At 53.2% G+C, this 22,368-nt stretch overlaps 7 protein-coding genes across 7 annotated transcripts; 5 read left to right on the forward strand and 2 right to left on the reverse strand.

Moving 5' to 3' along the window:
• Positions 1-380: 380 nt before the first annotated feature.
• MRS44_017837 (uncharacterized protein) lies at positions 381-2,473 on the forward strand (the record flags this gene model as incomplete). The annotated part of the gene is made up of 6 exons (XM_065615731.1): positions 381-482; positions 578-677; positions 738-810; positions 994-1,394; positions 1,731-1,890; positions 2,035-2,473. The coding sequence occupies 6 exons, from the start codon at positions 381-383 to the stop codon at positions 2,471-2,473; spliced, it is 1,275 nt and encodes a 424-aa protein (XP_065471803.1).
• A 115-nt stretch (positions 2,474-2,588) lies between these two features.
• Positions 2,589-4,512, reverse strand: MRS44_017838 (uncharacterized protein; the record flags this gene model as incomplete). The annotated part of the gene is made up of 5 exons (XM_065615732.1): positions 2,589-3,489; positions 3,551-3,634; positions 3,684-3,809; positions 3,860-3,984; positions 4,036-4,512. The coding sequence occupies 5 exons, from the start codon at positions 4,510-4,512 to the stop codon at positions 2,589-2,591; spliced, it is 1,713 nt and encodes a 570-aa protein (XP_065471804.1).
• Positions 4,513-7,456: 2,944 nt separating this feature from the next.
• MRS44_017839 (uncharacterized protein) lies at positions 7,457-8,381 on the forward strand (the record flags this gene model as incomplete). The annotated part of the gene is made up of 2 exons (XM_065615733.1): positions 7,457-7,503; positions 7,934-8,381. 2 exons carry the CDS (start codon positions 7,457-7,459, stop codon positions 8,379-8,381), a joined length of 495 nt encoding a protein of 164 aa, XP_065471805.1.
• A 235-nt stretch (positions 8,382-8,616) lies between these two features.
• On the forward strand, positions 8,617-11,580 carry MRS44_017840 (uncharacterized protein; the record flags this gene model as incomplete). The annotated part of the gene is made up of 1 exon (XM_065615734.1): positions 8,617-11,580. One exon carries the CDS (start codon positions 8,617-8,619, stop codon positions 11,578-11,580), a length of 2,964 nt encoding a protein of 987 aa, XP_065471806.1.
• Positions 11,581-13,364: 1,784 nt separating this feature from the next.
• MRS44_017841 (uncharacterized protein) lies at positions 13,365-17,700 on the reverse strand (the record flags this gene model as incomplete). Its single annotated transcript, XM_065615735.1, has 9 exons — positions 13,365-13,966; positions 14,328-14,458; positions 14,523-14,817; positions 15,113-15,364; positions 15,559-15,643; positions 15,685-16,119; positions 16,446-16,790; positions 16,967-17,558; positions 17,633-17,700. The coding sequence occupies 9 exons, from the start codon at positions 17,698-17,700 to the stop codon at positions 13,365-13,367; spliced, it is 2,805 nt and encodes a 934-aa protein (XP_065471807.1).
• Positions 17,701-18,702: 1,002 nt separating this feature from the next.
• MRS44_017842 (uncharacterized protein) lies at positions 18,703-19,092 on the forward strand (the record flags this gene model as incomplete). The annotated part of the gene is made up of 1 exon (XM_065615736.1): positions 18,703-19,092. The coding sequence occupies one exon, from the start codon at positions 18,703-18,705 to the stop codon at positions 19,090-19,092; it is 390 nt and encodes a 129-aa protein (XP_065471808.1).
• A 1,186-nt stretch (positions 19,093-20,278) lies between these two features.
• Positions 20,279-22,347, forward strand: MRS44_017843 (uncharacterized protein; the record flags this gene model as incomplete). Its single annotated transcript, XM_065615737.1, has 4 exons — positions 20,279-20,745; positions 20,815-21,207; positions 21,251-21,297; positions 21,869-22,347. 4 exons carry the CDS (start codon positions 20,279-20,281, stop codon positions 22,345-22,347), a joined length of 1,386 nt encoding a protein of 461 aa, XP_065471809.1.
• Between the last annotated feature and the right edge of the window lie 21 nt (positions 22,348-22,368).

Raw genomic sequence — 22,368 nt, forward strand, 5'->3', positions numbered from 1 at the left:
GAATTGGCGGATTTCACGGGACAAGCCTCCTAAGCATTTTACTACGCGTGCCACGTCTTATCTCCCCTTCTCGTATGCTGCCAGATACATGTTTCTATACACATCATGGCCGGTTGAGTACGTGCTCTCTAAGCCACGGAAAAAAATATTGGTTGCAATGTCCATATCAGCCGTTGGGCTCGCCGTGCGGAACCACAATGCCAGCGGGAACAACGCGTCGCCAGGATTCAATAGCGCCTGGTGGGATGAATTGCTGGCCAAATTGTGCATATGGAAAGTTCCGCGCAACCCAGCTCAAGCTTGCGGCAATAGGCGGGAGGCTCATGGCGTTCAAATGCTAAACCCATGCACTCTAGCGCTGCCAGTGTTGTGTGTACATTATGCGAGACCCAGCGCTTCCGCCTAGGTCTGCAGCCTCGCGATACCCTAGGTCCTTGATTGGCGAGGAGGCGCATCTTCGATTCTCAGCGGCGTATCTTGGTGTCTGTGTTTACTGTACAAACCTAGCTGAGACAACCGATATGAGACGCGACAAGATAAGACGCGGGCCTTCCTACATGATTACAAACCTTATTAGTTAGAAAATCCCGAGTCCCAAGGGGATGCGGCTCAAGGCCCCGCCCAAGGCTACATTCCAGAGCCTAAGGCCAGTCGCAAACCTGACGGCTTGGGATTATGTACATGCAGACTGTCCACTCCGCAGGTCCCCTTGTGTTCTTGACAAAACACTCACAAAGGGGTCTGTGCTCATATTCTTGTGCCTCTGTTGGCATTTCTCATCCGTGCGCGAGCAGCAGCCCGTGTGGCAACGTAACGCAAAACGTAAAAGCGCGGTGAGGATACCCTGTAGTTAGACGGGAGTTTGGGTTCACAACTTCGTCACCTTCCCCTGTATTCTTACTTTCTTGACACATAAATGTTAAGAAAGTAGCCTAGTCTTCACCCATTTGCTTAACATGTGTATTGTAAATCGTTCAACTGCACGCCGAGCAGCCGGCGGCGGCGGCGATGGCATCTGCCACCTCCAGCCCGCCCACACCCCGCTAACCTTGCCAGAGGAGCCCGTGCTGCCCTCCTCCGAAACAGCTCGCCTATCGTGAACCGTCCAATTGGCGTCTTGCCCGCCTTTGGGAGGGCGGCTCAGACCCCTTCGTCGCCGCTCAATGGGGCCTCCTACGCTGCAGCTACCGAAGGAGCGCAACGCGCCGACTTTCCTGGCCTGCCGCGCCCCAACTCACGAAGCGGAGACAGTCACATCTCTATTCTCGAATCAGCCAATACACTCGCGCGTGAAGTGGGGACATACAACGCCAAGCTGACTCTATTCCAAGCATCATTCGCAGAGACGGTGTCGCAGGGTAGGCATGATCTTCACGGCCTCATGAAACAACTGCGTTAGTAATCTAGCCGTATGCTTTAAGTAACTCTGCGGGATGGAATACCCCGCACAAGAGATAACTTGAGACAACAATCAATCAACACACTGCTGCTGCCCATTATCCTTTACCTGACCCTTGATCCTTTTAGCACGCTCAGTGCGACAGACGGCTTAACGATTCACCTCTGGACCGGAGTGGAATTCTGGAACCAGGCACTTGCCGACGCCAAATCTGCTCCCGTACCGACCTACAGCAGCATTGCTGCCGCGAACCTCGAGCGCTCTCTCACTCGGCCTACGACCTTAGCCACGAACAACGCTCCCCCATATTAACATCAACAACAACAAAAAGGCCAGCGTCTCCAGGGACAACCGGCTCCTCTTGCCCCACCTCCCGACGACCTCCGTGTTTTCGTCCGGCTTGAAGCCGAAGCGCCGGCCAGAAACCAGATCGGCTATGCCATCCGGACCCATATTTCCGGCAAACTAGGCATCGACCTTGGCCGGATCCCGTAGGCGATCCAGGTCAATACTGGATGGGCAATTCGTACGACTGGCTCAACCACCCGTGATCTCCTGACCCAACGACTTCGACGAGCAGATGAACTCCTCATCACGCGCGTACGACCACTTGTCATCCAACAACGCTTCGACAGCGACCAAGCAACACCGCTACAAACAGCATCGAAAGAGGAATCGGCAACGGCTTTCCATCAATGGCTAAGTACGGTGCCACAACATACCTTGATTGTATACTCAGACGGTTCCCTGTCGAAAGACGGAACCGCCAGCTATGGGTTCACCATCCGACAGGGCGACTGGTCAGTTCTAGATGGCTCCGGTCGCCTAGGGTCCGCCGAGGTCTTCGACGCAGAAGCGACAGGGGCCCTCAGAGGCCTGCAAGCCGCGCTGGGCCACCCTGATTCGGCGACACAAGGCATCGTTGTCTGCCTCGACAACCTCGCGGCCGCCACCCGCCGGCGTGCCAAGTTGAACGATGGATTGAAGCCAAGCAGCGGTAGATCTGACAGCCATAAGTGTAGTATCACGATACGAGTTGAGGCAGTTAACAGAAGAGTAACAGAAGAAGACTGATGGTCCAGTCGCGTTTTCATTAGTAGAATAGAAGCATTAAAAACCCTCCCAAGTTGTGGAATATCGCCTAGAAAATTCACCGTAAAACACCCATACTGTGCTTCAATGCATTCAATCAATGAGTCGCGGGAAGACCGTTTCCAGCCTCGAGGGTATCGTTAGAGTCAGTCGAGCATCGTCGATCCTTAACAAACTTGGGCCACGTGTTGGTCAGGACGAGGTATTTGATGCTTCCTTCAGCATCGTCAAAGATGGTGGCGTCGAAGCCCTCGGAGATATCTCCCCAGTAGAGAGCCTTGTCGCTGATGGACCCCGAGTCGTTGTTGATCGACTCGGTCGGCATGATGCCCGTCTCGGAGCCGTGCGCCGACGCCGCAGATGACTTGGCCTTTGTTAAGGTCATCTGGAACGAGTCGAAGGGCGTGGCAGGGTCGATCTGGCGCTCCTCGCCGTAAAGGATACGGGCCGCGCTCTCGAAGACAACTTCCAACTTTCGGAGGTCTTGTGAGGATAGATTGATCTGGAACTCGGCGTCGCGGGAGCTGACGAAGTTGGTGTAGATGCGGAGGGCGCTGTTGTATCGTTCGCGGACGAGCTCCTGGACAGAGGCGTCCTTGATCTTCTCGGGGTCGCGGACGGCAGCGGGTAGCGAGGATTTCCACTCGGCGACGGCCCTTAAGAAGGCGATGTTCTCACCAGAGAAATCTCGGAGGGCGGAAAATTGCTGTAGTGGCTCGGGGTCTCGTTTAAGGACGTACTCTAGGGCCTCCATAGTAAGAATACTCTCACCGGAGCCACTGCTCTTGCTGTCCTTGGACCAGGAAGTCAAGGCGGAGCCGGCAACGGTGGCTGATCCAGTGGCGATTGACCTGGCGCCCCTATCGACAACTCTCTTATTGAGCTGCCATTGGGCGATAGAGTCAAGGGTCTCCTGTCGCAGGGTCTGGTGCTGGATAACCTCATAGCAAGGAAAGAAGACGGTAAAGATCTCAAGTAATATGATCGAGAGGGCAATCCTAAGCAAACGGCTAGTCAGAGAGTTCAATGCCTGACGGAAGTATCATGAAATGAGCATACCATTGGGGAGGAACCCAGACGTGGTTGACGGGAGCCATGCCAGGAACATACAAAGCAATCAGCCACATTGGGGTAGCATGAAGACTATGTCTAGGTCAGTTTGGAGTCGAGCATAGCCTCAAGGGAGACTGACCTGGAAATGCAGCAAGCTACGGTTTGAGTCCTCCATCCCTGGGTATCGTTGATATCACGGGACTTCCACAGAATGTAGGGGGCAACGATCCATGCCCAGAAGAACTGCCAGAAGACGGACGGCCACCTGGGTACGAGTCAGTATTTGGATGGCTCTCGGGGAGATATTGGGCGTACCATTCCCAGCCGCGGCCCATCTGAGACTTTTGGTAGTCCTCAGTGCCGGTGACTTCAGTGCCGGTGATGCCAAAGGAAGGGTGGAACTTTCGCGAGATAAGAAACATAAAGATTGTGAGGAAAAGCTGTGTAAGTTAGCCATGCATCCAGACCGGTGGTGCAGCATAGTGTCGTACCTGGAAGGCCATGCCGAGACCGACAAGGACAAGGATCTTCTTGGTGTAATTGAGTGTTTGGAAGCGACCCTTCGGGCCGGACTCGGATCGGCGGGGCTTCTCGTGTGAGCTTGCGGCGAAGAGCTGCTTCTGGGTCTTGGCTACATGGAGGAATCGGCTGTTGGAAGCGTGAAACAGAGCAATGCCGAAGGGCAGATAGGTGCTCATGACCCAGTATTCGACCTGGGGTGTGGCTAGAGGGAACCAGACGTAAGCGGTTTGGACGGCACCCCAGTAGAGGTGGAGGAGGATGATGGCAGTAAAGGACAGCGGCAGGCCTCGGATCCTCAACAAGGGCGTATTGCGACGACGCCATAGAAAGTACATCCCGCCGGCGAGCATGAAGGTCCAGGCGAAGGTGAAGACCATCCAGAAGATGCCGAGGGCATCAAGCCGCGGCTCGGCTTTTGCGGTGTCCTTGGAACCCGACTCCGCCATTATTCGATGTTTATTGAGAGAAATGTGGGAATCGGAACTGTACGGATTGAGGGGAGGGCCGGCGGGGAGGGAAGAAGTAACGAATGTGTTTGCAAAGGGATGTGTAGCCTCCGCAACCTCTGTAGGGGAGAAGGGGAGGTGACAACATGTTTTGTATTGTTGATTGATGGAATGTAAGCCACCCCCTGGTTCCAGCAGAGAGAGCAAAAAAGCCTAGCACGAGAAGCAAAAAGGCACCAAGAGAGAAGATAGAAAAGGCGCGGCCTATCTCCTCAGCAGCCTCCGCGGCGGTCACGACAGGGTAGTCGGTCCAATCAGAGCACTTTTTAGTGACGATACCTTGGTTTCCACTGTCTTCCACCCCAGGAAAGAGTAGACTGGTTACAAAGCAATTACAGCACGCTCCCTGAAGCCCCCTACAGTAGGCGCTAGCTGTTAGAGGTATAACACGGGGGCGGGATGCGGACTGGATAGCCCCGGCCATATTCCGGTACTTGGCATCTGGTCGGGAGTCCGATCACTGGGGTCAGTGCCTTTACTTCTAGTGGTAAAGGGCGACAACCAATGTGCACGGTGGCCCTGGGCTTCGGGAGGGGAAAGCTTGTGCCAAAAGCCACAGCGATTGTTCGGCGCGTCGAGGTTTTGTCTTTTTGCAGCCCTCAACTGGCGCTCGGTACATCGCGTCACCAAGTCGACAATGCGCTCAGGGCCAGTATTGGCGCCGCCATGACGAAGTTGGGAACTGATGAGGGCATCAAGAATCTCGTTGAGGCACAGGAGCCACCCTTGACACGCGAGAGCAAAAGGTTCCTGTCTCCCTTGTTCTTCATGCGGCGTGACCGTTTGATGACTTGTCTTGTCTTGGGCTATCACAATCAAGTCCTGCTTCGAACAGGCTGGCGATGTCTACTGTCTATTGAGCGTTGGTTTTTGGTTCTTCCGTACAAGGATTAGAGAATCTTTTGCTGCTGCTCGCTCCAGCCCTGCGAGCCGATGCGATGCGAACCATCTCATTCATACCTTCTGTCGAGGCCTACGGGGAGGAGAGCAGGGAAAAAGTGTCGGGATCTCTTTGATCACGTCGGCGTTGTGTTGCATTTCAGCAAACTTCACCCCTGCTGATAGACAAGATATCGTGAATACTGGACTCTTTCTTTATTAGTATACTTTTATTGGTTGCTTGTCGTGGACCACGATAATCACCCATGCCACTATTCACCCGAGAGGCCTATCATCACACGATTGCACTGTCAGAGCCACTTCGCTCTAGACCTGTTGGAGCACGGGCTTCTTTTGCGTGTCGTCGATGTCCTTCAAACAGACACAGACAATGGCTTCCATAAGGTGTGGCTCGTGAATATGATTAGCAAACGTCTTCGGATCTGCTGGAAGTCGTGTCGGGGTATCCGGGGCGTGTTTAGCGCTTGTGAGGCATCGTCGGGTATCCGGACCGAAGGCGATAACGCCACATCGGGACGGCTTCAAGCTGGACATCTAGCAGTCAGCAGATCTTGATGTGCCAAATAAGGCCACTACCTTCTCGTCTCATCCTCCCCGCCGGGTATTTTCTCAACGAAATGTCAACGCATCAAGGCCTAAGACCGGTCGACGTCTAGATGAGAGTGGGCTAATCGCCCGATACTGTCGTCATTGCCTCGAAGCAAACGCTTCCAGGCCGTTCTGTCCGTGACAAAGCTACCGGCTTGCTTAAATGTAGTGTGAAGCTCTGATGGCTTTGACGTCTGCATTGGCCCTCTATCAAGGCGACCATGCAATGGTTTCGATTCCAACTCGTGAGAACGGACCGCGACAGGGGCGGGGACGCGGAAGCAGGCGGCCCGTGCTTCGCCAGGTCGCATTGGGGCGATTAATAGTACTCCGAACCCATCCTTCAAAAACTTAGACAGGTCCGTCCAAAACTACATTTGGTATAGCGCCTCCACTCTCTATCTTCCCCGAATGGCAATGAGATTAGCTCTGTAGTCCTGATACATCGTGCCTAGCTATGTTCGTCTATTCAGCCTAGCATCGATCATAAAGTTCCAAACAGTTAAGCTCCAGCCCAGCTAAGCTAGCGCAAAAGCGAGGACCATAAGTATTAATATGCAAAAATAACGTGCTTTTATTTCCGTGACTGAACGATGTGTCTGGGTGTTTTCGGAGGAGCACCATTCTCATCCATCCCATTGCCGCCATGTCCGGGCGGTGGCGCTTCGTTTAAGCCGCTTAAACATACCGAAAGGTTGCAGGGTGAAGAGCGCCACAGGCAGGATTCAGGTGAGCGTTACCAACGGCATGAATATATGAATCCGGAAGGGATTTACGAGAGACGAGGTCAGAGCACATTGAGATGGCCTCGCAGACATCGGTTCTCATCATGATGGTGCGAAGAACGATCCTCCTGCAGAAGCCCCGGCGCTAGCGATGAAAGACACACCAATAAACGAGAACACGGGGTGAAGGGTCCACCCTCGATCGTGAACACGGCTTCATTCACGATATAGCATAAGCGGCAGGTAAGAGCCTCGCGCGGAGCACTTGATCACGAACCAGACGCGCCAACCCTTGAAACCCTTGGCTTAAGAACGAAGCAAATTGATGGGCTTTCTGGTATTACCGCAATACCTAGACAAAACTACCCCGCGCCCTTTTCACGAATTTGTGGCTTGACTCAACACCCTCATGCCTGCTCTACCAGCAGCGCTGCCCATAAATCAAATGCGATCGAACGAACTACCGAATAAATCGATCAAATATGCCAAAATCTTATTTCAAATCAAATAAATACAAAATCCCGAATTTCAAATGCCATTTGATATATTTAATACGTGATATGAGGTTAAGGCCCAACCAGCTAGGCTGCTGGGTGAGCTTACCCGGAACCTAGTGTGTGACAGAATCCTGTCAGTGGCCTGGCCAATCAGAGCCATTGCCCACAGTTGCTATGAGTGCGCTACCTTCAGACCTCACTCTAAATGCGCTATGGACAAAGTAGCTTCCTAATTTCCCTACTATTCGCCCCCATATCATCAAACAACGTCTTTGGCAGTTTATTTACTTCTCTCGACGCGTGCCAGCTAGCTCTAATGGACCCCTAAACCAACGGAACCCCCCGGCATTATGCTTCCTTCCCTACCCTCCGCCTTTGCTCTTCTCCGACCGCCGAGGAACTTGGCGAGTCAGTTTAAATCGACGACATAGACGGCATTGCCAGACTATCCTACCGTTGCAGATTTCCCGCAAGCTATATGGAGGAACAAACGATATGTTTTGGAAGAGTTCTTGTCTCGAAAGGGCTCGAAGGGACGGAAGAGCTGGATCAAGCGCCATGGTTTTTTTCTTGTTGAAGTTGACGCTAACGACAGCCCGTTGAACCCTTACTGGGCCAAGACCCAGAGCAGCCCTCTATAAACCGTTCCAGTCTGCGCCGACGGAAGCCTGCCAGGCAATCAGACAACCAGGTAGCTGCCCAGGCACCAGTCGCTACCAAGCCCATCCGGAAACCCTGTTCCAAGGCAGCTTCTAGACGCGTTCCGAGGACTATCGCACGCATCAAGGACTTGGCTGGCGTCGAGATCGCACGCGTCGAGGACGCTCAGGAACGCGCAGACCGCCACGCCAAATGGAGAGAACACACCGACGCCCTGGCTGCGAGTACTCAGAACCTTGACCAAGCTCAAAATCCGCAAATCGCTGCAGCACGCCTGTGGTCAAAGACAACCGCCGATTTCACCAAGTCTCACGGAGGCACCAAGTACGAGCGCAAGTTCAAAGGCCCGTTCACCGGCAAGCTCGTGTCGCAGGGCATTCTTATTGATATCGGCGGAGAGGAACATGCCGAATATCGGGTGCTTGCTAAGCTGCCTTAATTTTTGGCAATTGATAGGGGGGCATGACGAATTGATACGCGGGCATGACCCTTAGGGGGCATGGCTTTTAGGGCCTCTGATTCGTCAATTTTTTTTCTGTTAGTGTTGGCAGAATTCTGCCAGAGCTTCCCGAGTACCTCGACCTTAGCTCTCCTTAATTTTACCTTAGTAAATGACTCGACTCGATCAAGCTCTCTCCATCAGCAAGCTATGCACTACTGTCTCTCAACCCTCAATGATTGGAACTTTCGCCACGTCTCAATCCGAGTCTCCTTCCAGCTCAGAGAATAATCCAGGACGCCGAATCCGCAGTCCTAGTCCTAGTCCTAGTCCTAGTGATCAATTACGCCCCCGAAAACGACAGCGGCAGAGCCAACACACCAGATTCAGCCCGCCGTTACCGGTACTCACGAATACCGGTAGATCTCCCTCAGCGAGCAGTAGCAGCATTGGAACAAGCATCGGCCCGTACTACGGAATCGGCGACGAAGATACACTCGGAAATCTCTTCGCATCTTGTCCACAGGCCTTTACAACCGCTCCACGGCCCCATGGATCTCAAGGGCTTCATGAGTCACGATGGGAGCTCCGTTTCGATCACGAGATATACCTTTCGAATGACTTCCTACCTCAAGGAAGACGGCGGCAGCGAGTCAGAATTCCCATACCAGGCCCAGAAACCCACTCACTACCTTCCTCCTCTCCATCGCAATCGGCGCAAGAGCAATCGTCATCCACACGGGCCGAGTTTCAATCTGCCTTGAAGCTAGTACGAGAAGTGATTGGGACGGATCGGAGGCTTACCCTCGAGCTCGCCCGGTCATACGAACGGGTACGCCAATGGCGAGACACATGGGGCTACTCGCCACTCAGTTCAGATGCACTCGAATCGCCTCCTCCTTACTCACCGCCTCGAGAGCCGTCCACCCAAACACCATCCCCTCAAGAGAACAGATCTTCTCCTCTTCGGATTTCCTCGTCCCCCGCCCCAGACCCGATCCCAAACCCACTGGTCCCAGGCGACCCAGCGCCGTCAGCCGAAGCTTTATTCGACTTGGTAAACATCTTTGCGAAAGAGAATGGCTTTGGTATTGTCCGAAGGAATGCCTACTCCTATAACGGTCGGAGGATGAGATACTCTTTCCAATGTGACCGATACGGAGAACCACGGCCTAGTAGAGGCACAGGTCTGCGGCAACGGAAGTCTCGGAAGTGCGGATGCAAGTGGATGGTGATTGCCGAAGCTATACAAGAGGGCAAGTGGCTACTGCGACAACACCCAAACCCAGCGCACGGTCAACACAACCATGGGCGTAGTATTAACCCGTCTGCGCATCCTTCCCACAGACGACTCACTACAGCCGTTAGGGCAACTGTTGAATCGACAAGCCGTCGGGTAGGTATCCGGGCCCGTGACGTACGGGCTGTGGTCCAAGAGCAACACCCCGAGTCAACCTTCACGCAGAGGGACATCTACAACGCCCGGGCTCTCATCAATCGAGACAAGTTAAACGGGTACACTCCTACTGCAGCACTGATCAAGCTGTTTGATGAAAACGATGTTCCCTATGTCGTTAAGTGGGCGGATGATGAGCCGAACCGCCTCGTTGGTCTTGTCTGGACTTTTTCCTACTGTCTCCAGATGTGGAAGCGGTTTCCCGAGGTCATCAGCTTCGACAACACATACAACACCAATCGCTTCAAGCTTCCATTGTTCCAGGCAACAGGACAAACGTGCCTTGGTTCTGTCTTTAATGAAGCTTTCGGATTGATCGACAATGAGAGACGGGAGGGGTTCCAGTTCCTCTCTGAGAGCATTCGACAGCTCACAGAGCAGCACTCGATCCGACAACCGGATGTTATCATTACCGATTTCGACGACCAGATGAAAGCCGCATTGAACGATCAGTTTCCCGATGTACAGCAGCAGCTCTGTATCCACCACATCAATTCGAACGTCCTGCTCAAGTCAAAGCAGAAGTGGGTTAAGGACCGCCGCGATAGGAGTAGCAGCTACGACGACCCCGAAGGGGATGATTCTGCCCTACGGACGCAGGCTGAGTTAAGCCCCAAAGACCGACCGTTTGTCCATGCGCCAACATCTGAGGTCATCCCTCATAGCTATCAAGGGGTTCTCATAGTGTGGAAGCTCGTCTTGTTTGCCGAGACTGAGGAGGCCCACGAGAAGGCATGGGGAAACCTCTGCAAAGAGTTTGACGACCAGCGAGCTATCCTGCGGTATCTCCATGGAACCTACATGCCTGTAAGAGCCCAGTGGGCCCGCTGTTTCATCAGGAAGTATCGCAATTTCGGCATCCGCGTCACCTCTGGCACAGAAGCAAGCAACAACAACATCAAGAGCTATCTTCTGAATGGTATGAGTCACCTCTATCGGCTTGTCGAGGCTATGCAGGACATGGTGAAGGACCAAGAGCGGGACTTCAACGACGCCTGCGCATCGGACGAGGTCCTCACGGCCCGCGAGTATATAGGGTCTAACTCGGAGTATCTAGGTGAACTCCGGACAGCGATATCATCGAAGGGCCTTGGGCTGATCAACAAGCAATATCGCTTAGCTCGCAAAGCAATGCCGACTGGTAAGAATCCGTTCCCGGAACCTATCGGGGACTGCAATGCCGACTGCTCAGTCTCAGTCGAGCTCGGTGTACCTTGTTGTCACAAGGTCTATTCGAAGCTAGGGTCTGCCATGCCCTTCACTAAGTGGGAGGTCCACCCACGGTGGCGACTACGAGAGCCATCCTCTCAAGATCCATACCGACGGATTCTCGACCCCAAGATTGCCACTGCTCTCCGTGGTAGGCCCCAAAACACCGCACGGGCTGTTCCGGCGAGGCTAGCGATCGGAGAGAGCAGTCAGCCGAGTAGTCAACCAGCCAGCCAGGGCCCATCACGACGTAGGCGAGGTCGACCCCCGCGTAGTCTAAACAAGTCGACTCCGGCTAGATTGGAACTCGAGGCGAGCCAACAGGCGAGTAGCAAGACCGGTACCTCAAATCAGCGCCAGGCACGCAGCCAACCGGCTGTTATTGGAGCGGGGAGAACTACAGGAGTGCGTGCCAGCGGACGGAAGACGCAACCCAGCATCCGGAGACGAAGGAGTCAATGGGAGCTGGTTAATAACGACGAGGAGATTCTTCCTTCCATAGTAGTAAGAGGAGACATAGACAGCTGCTCTTAATGGAACTGACCTATTTGATATCGAAAATAATACTTTGTTTTGACGCCTGAATGCGACCCTTCTAGCGGGCTAGCCTGACTACATATGTGGTGCACTGCTGAGGAGACCTGGCATGTTAAGAGGGCTGGCTTCACCGCCTTTGCTCAAAGGTATTTATGGGTCTAGGACATTTAGCCCAATCAAGTGTTACAAAAGTCATGCCCCCCTAAGGGTCATGCCCGCGTATCAATTCGTCATGCCCCCCTATCAATTGCCTAATTTTTTGGGCAATGGGTATCGGGACAGGGCTGTTGCGGCATTTCTCACGGACCACACGATTTTCGGAGGACAGGGTATTGTTTTGGTGGGCGGGTTTCGGCCTCGTAAACTCGGAGGAATTTGTTTTCTGCAGCGAGTACCATGTTTTAGTTCATCTCAAGCCAACTACCGATTCTCAGTGGCGATAGACTATCTTGCTGGAATGCGACGCCGTCCGTGGACCCAGCATCGATTGCTGTCAGACAATTGGCTCCACAGGGATCATTGATGGCACCAGTCAATTGATGAGAATTATCTAAGGAGCAATTGTACTATACAAAAGAGAATGACGTTGCTGTCTTATATAGAAGACGGAAATCCGTGTGGAACGGAAATTCCGAGTGGAATTCCGGAAATAATCCGGTGGGCTATGCCGTGTTTGCGACAGGCTGATATGCGACAATTGCCAAGTGGCTTTGTTGCCCAAAACCCAATTCCACAGCCAAGTTGCCCCCAATGCCATCGTATCTGAAGCCCTCGACTCCTCTCTTGGCATGAGTGACATATATATTGAATAAATAGACAGCACATGATTTTTCAAGCTTGCGATCAATCTCGTGCTATCGTAGCTGGTTCCTAGGCCATTTGTAGGTCACACCGCTGGACTAAAACTCACTCGGGTCTCCCGCTAAATAAAGCGTCGTCGGATGCAGATTCATTATGCCCAGCCCTACCTGAAATGTAGAGACGCGCAACTGGCCTCGAAATAAGATAGCCATGCAATGGCTCAGCAGAAGAGCGTAGTAGAAGTCTGCCGTTGGCGAGGACGACAACCGTAGCTATCCACGCCGTCGTTATGGCGTGCTCGGACTCTCGCATCAGTGTCAGCTGACATGCCTCCAAGCTTCAGCTGTTCCTCTGTAACATCTGCTCTCTGTGCTGGAAAGCTTGAGAATACATCCTTTCAATAGTCAGATGCGGTCCGGATGACAGATACAGCGAGCTTCATACGACTTGCAATTGCCAACCACCCAATTTCTGCCTGGCTCAGAGGAAGGCAGAAGTAGGCTACCACGTACGTTGGGAACAGACGCTCTGCAATCAATTGGTACAAGGGTTATCAGAGCGAGGATGATTGCACAATTGTTGCTGCAACAAGGGATCAAACTAGGCGTCCCATTGTCGCCTTCGATCATCCACATCGATGTCGCTGGCCGTTTCTTTCAAAGCTATCTATATCCCCTGATTCACTGTAGCTTTCAGCCCGAAAATGGACACGTTGGAGATATTTACTGAAAGGCAGTCTTCGATGTCAACGGAAGATGATCCCGCTGTCTCCCGGCTTCACGGACGGTTGGGAGCGACCTTTGCGGAAGTAATCGAGGTTTGGCGAGATAGAGAAGACCAGCAACCGGCCTTCCAATGTGGAAGAAAGTTGACCTGGCACGGCTAATCACATGATGCTTGATCCTTGTTTATTTCGGTTCAAGTACTCAAAAATGACCGCTGCCGAGATCTTATCTTTAAGGGACGATAACAGATACCCGTCAAGTGAAAAGATAATACCAGAAGAAAGCTGTCTCGTCTCGGTGCTCCGGTATTCCCTTGTACAGAAACTCATCATATCCTCCAAACACAAACCCATACCGCTTGTAGAACCGACAAGCCGGAACATTGTTGTTTTGAGTCTCCAATCGAACCCCCGCTACTCCAAGCTGGCGGGCCCATGTGACAGCAGCGTCGAGCAGTCGTTTTCCGTGCCCTTGGCCGCGAATACTCTTGTCTAGGGCGATGTCGTTGAGTGTGACGAAATTGTTCCACGATTTGGCTGCATGCGCATACCCCAAGACCTGTCCATCCCGATTCACTGTGAAAACGACTGCGTCGAGGTCATCCAAATTGGCAAAGTCCTCCTCATCGAATCCGTAGGTCTTCAACTTCGGCGTGGTACGAGTTGTGATGATCTCTGTGCCCTTGGAGAGATGGTCGTAGGGTTTGGCGACGACTTCACTAATCTCAAAGGAAAAGTCTCGGCCGGCGACTTTCTCCTTCGTAAGGCTCCTTGATTTTGTGATTTCCATCTTGAAGGTGCTGATTCCAAGGATCATGATACCGAAGGATAGGAAATGATTGGGATGAGCCATGTGTCCTAGCTTTGATCTCAAATGGAAGCGTCAAGGACGTTCGACCTTCGCCGGTGACTCATCATCTTGAAGAATCAGCTGGAAGAAATTCAACCAATTAGAACACCTTGTTAGCCAGATCTTCTGCCTGCCCAAGAAACACACATTTTGCAACGACAGCACGTTTTATGTTATTTCGTTATAGCCAGTCAAAAGAGTTCAATAAGTCAAATGCAAATGCAAATCGTGGTTGTGCGATAAAGCTTGGGTCAAACCCTAAAGAGTCCCCGAGCTGTCGACTTCCTGGTTGAGGCAGTGATCCAGCACGCGCTGGATGACGACTTTGCAGCTAGCACATAGTTTACCATTCGGTGCAGACGGACGAACCCACTCCAGGAACCCAACGACCAGGCTCAGCTGCTGTATCAGGCTCGACCGTGTCAAACGCGGATTCTTGGGGTAGGCCCCTTGGAACGTCGGCTTCAGCAGCTCCAGGCACAGCACTCCGCCTCCGGGAGCTGCGTAAGCCATTAACTAGATACTTCATTAGCATTCAGGCCAGCTTGAGGTAGGGCCACGTACAAGCCACTCAGATTCTCGTCGGATATTGGCGAGGCGATCCTTGTGTGTCCAGAAGAGCACAGACAGAGTAGGCGTACCGCCCGGGAAATCTCCAATGAGCCCGATATGACTTCCTTCTCTCTCAAGGCACCTCGGAAGACGTCTACGAGGCAGACTGCGGAGGCTACGTCGTCTGGACGGTATCCGTCATCGGCGGCCTCTTCTCCTTCAACGACCGCGGCTGGGTCGAGAGAGTCACCAGCTAATCCCCCTTCGCCCGACTTAGCGGCCCACTGTTTCGCATCAATCTTCACGTCTTCGGCCGATCGGCGCAAGAGTTGGACGTTACCCACCAGAAATAAGACCCTTCTCGGGAGGCAAGCCTTTTCTCTCTCCCAGATTGCATTCAACCCGCCGGACGAGAAGATCGCCAAATGTTGCACCGCCGCCCTGATATGCAACAACTCGCCTGTCAGCCACTCACCAAACCTCGTCGGGATGGCACTCACCTCTTGTGATACGTATCATCGGTCTCCGCAAAATCCATGCTCAGGTACCCGTCGAAGACCACGACTGCCTGCTTGCCTGGCCGTCGGAGCACCTGCACCCACGAAGACGAGTATTGGCAGGAACTGTCGAATTCCACCTCCCCCAACCGGCAACGCCTCTGCCCTTGCGCTTCAACACGACCAGCGACATATAGTCATAGAGGGCCAGTCCTTCAAGCACCTTCCCTCTGAAGGGATACGCTTGTAGGTAAGTCAGTCTCTGTCCTGTAGCCCCTAGCAGTACCGTTTCCTCGACGCCCGCCGCAGAATCCTCTACCGCGGCTTCATTTCGGAGATGGGCCCACCGCCTAAAGACTTGCCAGTATAAGGTGCATACGTTCAGGAAGACCCAGGCGTCGCCACTGCTGAACTCCGTTTTATACCCTCGCAAGTGCACCACAACCTCTACCTGCGACAACGTTCTCTCAGTAAAGACCCTGTTCGCAACCTTCATCAGGAATTGTCGCGTTTTGTTTTGTCGATAATCCCTCTGGGCGGGCCGGGCTCACATGCCGGACTCTGAATCTCTTCGTTGCCCAAAGAGGGTATGAGTTCCTTCGCTGCAGCTGCCCGCTTCCATATCGGATCTTCAATCTTGGTGACGTAGTTCGCCAAATAGAAGATAGCCGCGAGACTTTGGTCACGATAAATGATATGCCATGGTTATGTCGCAGACCCACGGCCATGGCCTTGTTCCATCGATTCACTAGAGCGTGGCTGCGCCGGACGTGCAGGACACCATCCTCATCAAAAGTCGTCTTCTCCACCAACTTCCAAGGTGCTTGGAACCGGCACAGATCCCTCTTTCCAGCCTCTCTCTTTATAGAGTACTTTACGCAAGTGGGGCTGTGGACGTGAATTTGTGTCGACCCGGCACAAAAGTTGGCTTCCCCCTCAAATGACGCGGTGAATTCCTCGGTATTGTTGACAAGCGCAGATATATCGGAGGCCACGGACCTGCTGACCCGCGCCTTCATGAACGCATCTTCGTCAAGGTCCTGCCACATAGTATCAATAACCTTAAGGGGAGAGTTGCGCTGGAGGACAGCGCCACTGGGGGACGGACCTCGCTGAAAATACTTTCGATGTACTCAATCACTTGGTCCCTATACGCCGCCGCGTCCCCTTCCCGAACAGCCTTCGGGAGGCCCATTAAATCCATGTTCCCCTGTAGCCACAGAAGGCCGTGAACATGCAACGACCCTCGTTCGTTCGTCTCCACGGCCCCGTAATATTCGCTAATACGACCAAAGATAGACTCCTCTCCCACTTTCACATAGTGTTCGAAGAACATCGAAACTTCTCTATGGAAGAAAATAGCTGAACTCAAAGGATCGGATACTGCAAGTCGAGCCTATTTGTGCAGCTGGTCAATGGTCGCCAAGAGTAACTCTACTTGATCCGGCTCAAGGGTTCGGTAGGCCGCGAGTCTGAGCTTCATCGGGTTGGTCAGGTCGTTCGGGTTCAACGTAAACCATATCCCCGGGAACCCATGTCGGACCATAAGCGCCCTGATCCTCCGCCGCATGCTGAGACGGCTTTCCCTTGACATGGGTTGCTGATGCCCGTACAGCGACAGGCTCCGCAAGATTCGATTGACCGCCGCATCATCAGTCCTCCCTGACGTCTCCAGCTCGACCCTGCCACGCTCTAATCTCACCTCCGATAATGACCGCGCTATGCGCTCCACCTCAGAAAAGTCCTTCATCACCGATGCCATGTCACCCGGCGATTCCTCGACCTGACGCCGATGTTAAAAACGAGGAAGGCGAACACTGGATACCCAGCAAATCGACCTCCGTGACGCTCAAGCACTAATTTTGCCCAAACCTCTAAACTCAGGTTCCGCGACGACATAAGACGTTTCGCCGCTTCTCCTGGCCCAAGGGAATTGTCGCTTTTGCCTTGCCCACCTACCATGTTTTCGTCTGCCTGTCGAAGCCCACCCATACCCCATGACAGCAGCGTCGGGAAGGTCTTGGCGAAGAAGAAGGCATCGAACGAATCGGCAAAATCTTCCCCTCTCCCTATAAGAATATAGGGCTCCATCGGAGTCCCACCGCGCACCTCCGCAGATCCAGACGGACACTCCCTTACTTTCCGGCGCTCCCCCTCACCATGTCCCTGGTTGACTGCTTCGTAGACGTACCTCAATTTTTCACCATCCGCAATATTCGGCCTGTCGTCGACTCCGAACATACTGGACGAGCCAATCTCGCAGATAATGTCGGGGCCTGCGTCTTGCTCCTCTAGGAGGCTAGCCATGGCAGCCGTCTCGTCCGTCGCATCCGCGCCATTCTCTCCCTTCTCGCCATCCTCTAACGACGCGAGAATCTCCCGTATATCCGTTGGACCGGCATCGTCGAGACCCCGTTCTATTGGCGGAACAATATGAGCCCTCTGAATCTTTTCTCTCGCTGAAGGCTCATTGCGCTCCAGTCGGTCATACACCTGTGAGGGCACCCCATGTGATGGCGCCTCCCAGCTCTCAAGCTCCTCGACATCGATGCTGATATTTTGTACAGATGGTTATGCCGCTTGAGCCACACCAGCGCCTCCTTGACCTTGCGCGGCCGGACTGACAAGAGCTTGGCCAGGTCTCTAGGTCCAGGCTTCACGGAGCCGTGCCAAGACACATGGATTTCATCCATGATCCTCAGGAGCGGATGCGGCAAGACCTTTGTGGCAATATCCTCGACGTTATTCGGAAACACCGTGATATGTCCTTTGACGTGCCTTGGGTATGCGGCCCTTTGCTTCCCCCCTCTATCACGGTGTACTTGCTGATGAAGCCATAGCAAGAATTCAGAGAAATGAGCTTCTCCTCGACCGGCGTCAACTCTTTCAGTTCCCCTGGATAACTGTGTTCGCAGCCCAAGTGAGCATGCAGTTAGGCTGCTGGAGAAAACTCCCCCTTGCCCAGATGACTGATACAATCCGCGCAGGCAGAGATATTCTTGTCCACGGCGAAACACCTCTGACAAAAGCTTGGCGAACCACCACTCGCGCTGACGCGGAAAGACACCCAGTTAGCCAAACTTATGCCCTCCAGCGATAGCATATCCTGCAGGTCCATATCGGCAAAGTCTCCGTGTTGTGGAATGCATCATAAAAGTCTCGAACAGTAGGTGATCTTCCTCTCAAGTGGAATCGGCGTGCACCAAGCTGAGCCCTGAGATAATCGCTCTTTCTCGGCAAAGTCTTCCTCTAGCTGGCACAGGACCATAGCCAGGTCTTGTCTCTGCTCATCCTCCCTCCTCTCTCGACGACACTCGACTCGAGCCCGCTTTGGTCGCGGCAAGTTTTTGCTGGGGCGATAACCTCTCTTCAGCTGCTTCTCACTGCACATCACTGTCTCCGTATGCGCCGGTTCCACCGCATACAGGGTTGCAGTGAGGGGAACTGATGTCGAGGGTACCTCTGTTGGAGATCACAAGTGTGAGGCGACCAAGTCGGTGGCAAGGTGTGGAAGAAGGAGGAACATTCTACAAGAAATCGTGCCTGTACATAAATAGTGGTTCCCCTACTTCACTTTGAGAGATGAATCAAGCAATTAGCATCTTCTCATTTCAACAACCTCGGCCGGTGCCCCAGATAGCTTTGGCAACAGAGGCCGCCCACCCGGAGCGGCACGGCCCAGCTCTACTGCAGCCATGTCCACATCCATTGATGACGGCGTCTCTTGGCAGTTCCGAAATTCAGTTCGTCTCGGCCGCCGTCTTTTAGGCAGCCCTCGTGCAATGGCTGCTGCCGCTTGGTCGCTTCGCCTGGTATCGTTCGACGCTAATTGCTTGGGTTCGATAGGCCGGAGCGTGGATGCCGCATTCCGTCGAAAGAGCGAAGCGTCGCTAACCGCCGTCGTATCGCCCTGCTCATCATCTTCAGGGCCCCTCTCCCGAGGAAAGAAGTGTCGACGAAGGAGCGGGAATTCAGAATTCGCCGCCTCCGGTGCGCCATGTTCCCTGAACAAGGAAGGCTGCTACGCCGACGTCCCTGGTCTAGAGACTACCCCTGTCCCTCGAAGCCTTCTATTCTCAAGCTGACCTGATGGCTGATGTCGCGCGGAACCTCCCCTGTTGGCCGGATCATGGGGCTTCCGTGCTCTGATAGACTGCAAGTCGCCTCGCAGCGGCCTTCTGGGCAACGACCTTGCAATTGCATCCGCATACTGGCTCCATTCGATGTCTTCAACCTCAGGCTCCTTGGGCAGAATCTGTCGGAACGTTGATGCTGCATTCGCCAGTGAATCGTACCTTGATGAACGTCCCAGCCTTTTGCCCCGTGCCCTATGATCCTTTTCGGCAGCTGCTACCACATCTACGTCGACTCCTGTCGTCCCATCTTTCTGCTCTCTCTCCGGTATGTTTACATCATTACCCTCTTGTCCGTTCCCAGCTGACGACGGGCAGGCTCCCATGTGAGCAACCGCCTCATGTGGCTTCACTGCTGGACTATCCATCCTCGTGTCGCCTTCTCGACATCGATGTCTCTAGGCGGAGTGTTAGATCACGAGGCCTCCGCGTCGGACTCTCTTTAGTTCCACGATTTCGCTTCCGGCTGATGATGCTAATAGTCCCCTTAACCACCTACAACCCTGCCTGTATGCGTCCATTATCATCATCTCGGCCAGTCCATGCATACAATTCGTCGCCGCAACTTTGCCAAAAGCGGGCTATTCCAACGCCGCGCTCTCCCTCTGCGTCCCTCCGTGACTTTGAGGAGGACGGTCACATCGTTGCCGTTTCGCGCAACACACAGCTACCGTAGAGCGCCACTCACCGTCTTAACACGGAACAGTCCGATATTAAACGGATATCATCTAACTGTATATAACAGACCCGTTGACCTCGGGGGCCATTACGCCACTCACTGTCTCAACACGGGAACAGTCCGGTATCGAACGGACATCGTCTAGGATATAGAACAGCCTAGTTTACCATATATATAAATATATCTATCTCTCGAGATGTCTATATATATATCTATCTCTATATAGATACATATCCGTCTCAACACGGACAGTCCGGTATCGAACGGATATGGTGTAGGATATAGAGCAGCCTGGTTTACCACTCTTTTTGGAAGAAACCAAGAATCGTTCCCTTGCTAGAATCACTGAGAGACCTTCTGCCCAGTCGTTAGCTAACCATGTATCCGTGCCGCGCGACAGCTGCGGTTGAATCCCCTACTTATAGCCACATCAGTCATTCAATCTATGCGGAACATATCATGTCTTCCTCTTCGCCCGTCGCCCATGCCTCGCCCCATCTTCGAAAGCCGCTCGACACCCAAAGGGACACTGGCGGTGATATGTCTATGATGTTCTTCGCCCAACCAGACTGCCCCTTCAGATTTGCTCACCAGGATCAGCATCGCATCAAGGGCCTCAATGCCGAAACGCTCGCCAGCATCTTCTTGCCCCCCCCTTCGTGGTTGCTGGCTGCGGAATATGCCTCCTTGCGGTCCGACGTTGACGACTCGCCGAAGTCCATCTTCTTCAGTCTCAATCTCTCGATTTACAATCAACCTATTGATGCCTCGGAATGGGTCGAACAGTGGTTCTTCATGAATGGCCGCGTCCACCCCTACGCACTTGCCTGGGAGGTTAAGCAGCTCGACGGTCTAGAATCGGATGCAGGCCGCACCCTTCTCTACACCATGCCCGCCCTCATCGTCCGTGATCAAGGCTACCAGCCGTAGGTCATAACGCAGCCCCCTCCCCACATGCACGCCCTCGAACGAACTCGTCTGATATATGCCCAAAGCGTGCTTCCCTGGCCCTTCGCCTCCATGGATAGCTTCCCCTGTGTCCCGCCCGTCGTTTCCTTCGCCGGCACCATCACCGGCCCTGGCCACTCCTTGCTGCGACAGGACCTCCTCCCGGGTCTGGACCCTACCCAACTGAAGTGCTGCGGCTTCATCCAGCTTTCTACTTATCTTAGTCCCGGAAACCCCGACAAGACTCAATTCAGAGGCTTCCACCCTTTCCAGGTCTTTGTCATCTTTCCCATTCACACGAATCCCTGGGCCATCCTGTGCAAGAAAATGGCCAAGAGGCGAGATTCCCAGTTCCAGCCTAATGCCCAATTCACCTGCACAGGGAAAGTCGCTGGGCTGCTCGATCATCGCGCCTGTCAATGGCAAGGATCACAACCATCGTGAATAGCTTCACGGTCAGCGTGAACGCTACACCATAACTAGCATCAGGCAACAGCCTGCTGCCTATGAGATCGGCAGACTGAACACAGGTATAAGAGACCGACTCTCGTCACTACTTTAGATAGAAAATCAAGCGCTCATTTGATCCTCATGGCCCATCAGTACCTGCGACACCATATAGCTCTCGAGGGGTTGAAAGGGGTCTATCTACCTCAAACAGAGCCTTGCGATGCATCAGATGCGAGACTCATTATCCTTGACGGTCACGGAAGCTATGAATAGGTGAGTCTTTTGGGGTTTTTGCCGCAAAGTCTCCCGCTATAAGATCGCTGACGAGGATCTAGGATGAGTGGATGGCTGCGTGCTTTCTGAACAACGTCTACTGCTATTACCTACCAGCACGTTGTTCTTATGGCCTGCAACGGTGAGATAATGGGATTTTTAATATCATTAAAGGTGCGTATCGGAAAGAACTTTAAAGGCTTGCTAGCTTGACCGATTCTGCGCCGGTCGACAAAGTCAACTTTATTCAGGCATATGCGAAAGCCAGAGAGGCAGGCATGAGGAAAGAGATCATCTTATCCAGCTAGAGATTTACTGGAAATTGGCCAATAAATCGTCGCAAAGCTCTAACACATCCGGAAATTCAACCATACAAAGAAAAGGTGCCAGAACGTTTCAAGACGCCCAGTCCTCCTCAACTGCACTCAGATGATACGCCGAAAACATGCCGCCACGTGAGAGATTTAGCAAAACACCGAAGTCTTCCGACCAGGCGGAAGTACAGTAAGATCGCAAAGGGGCTAGAAGTTTTAGAGATAAAAGTGGCCGTTCCGAATGCGCGGATTACTGGGCTGGAGGAGCAAATGGCCAAGGTGCGGCGAGGGAAGAAAAGAAAGGCGGTACCGAACCCGAACCGACGATTCATGGCTCTAGCGGAGGCTCTAGCGGCTGGAGAAGCTCTTCTTGACTCAAAGGAGGCAGAAATAGAGGTGGATGTGGATGACGAGGTCGAGTCGGTGATTGAGGTGGGTGTCAGGTCGGAGGACGAAAGTGAGGACTTCATGGTCGTAAGAAAGCACTGCCAGCGCACACGCAGCGGTTGGGAGGTCAAAAACCTATGCAGAGGTGAACTTTGATCAATTTTATGGAGAGTCTCT

This window comes from Fusarium solani, assembly GCF_023522795.1.
Source record: "Fusarium solani strain SB1 chromosome Unknown bctg00000014, whole genome shotgun sequence".
Lineage (NCBI taxonomy): Eukaryota > Fungi > Ascomycota > Sordariomycetes > Hypocreales > Nectriaceae > Fusarium > Fusarium solani.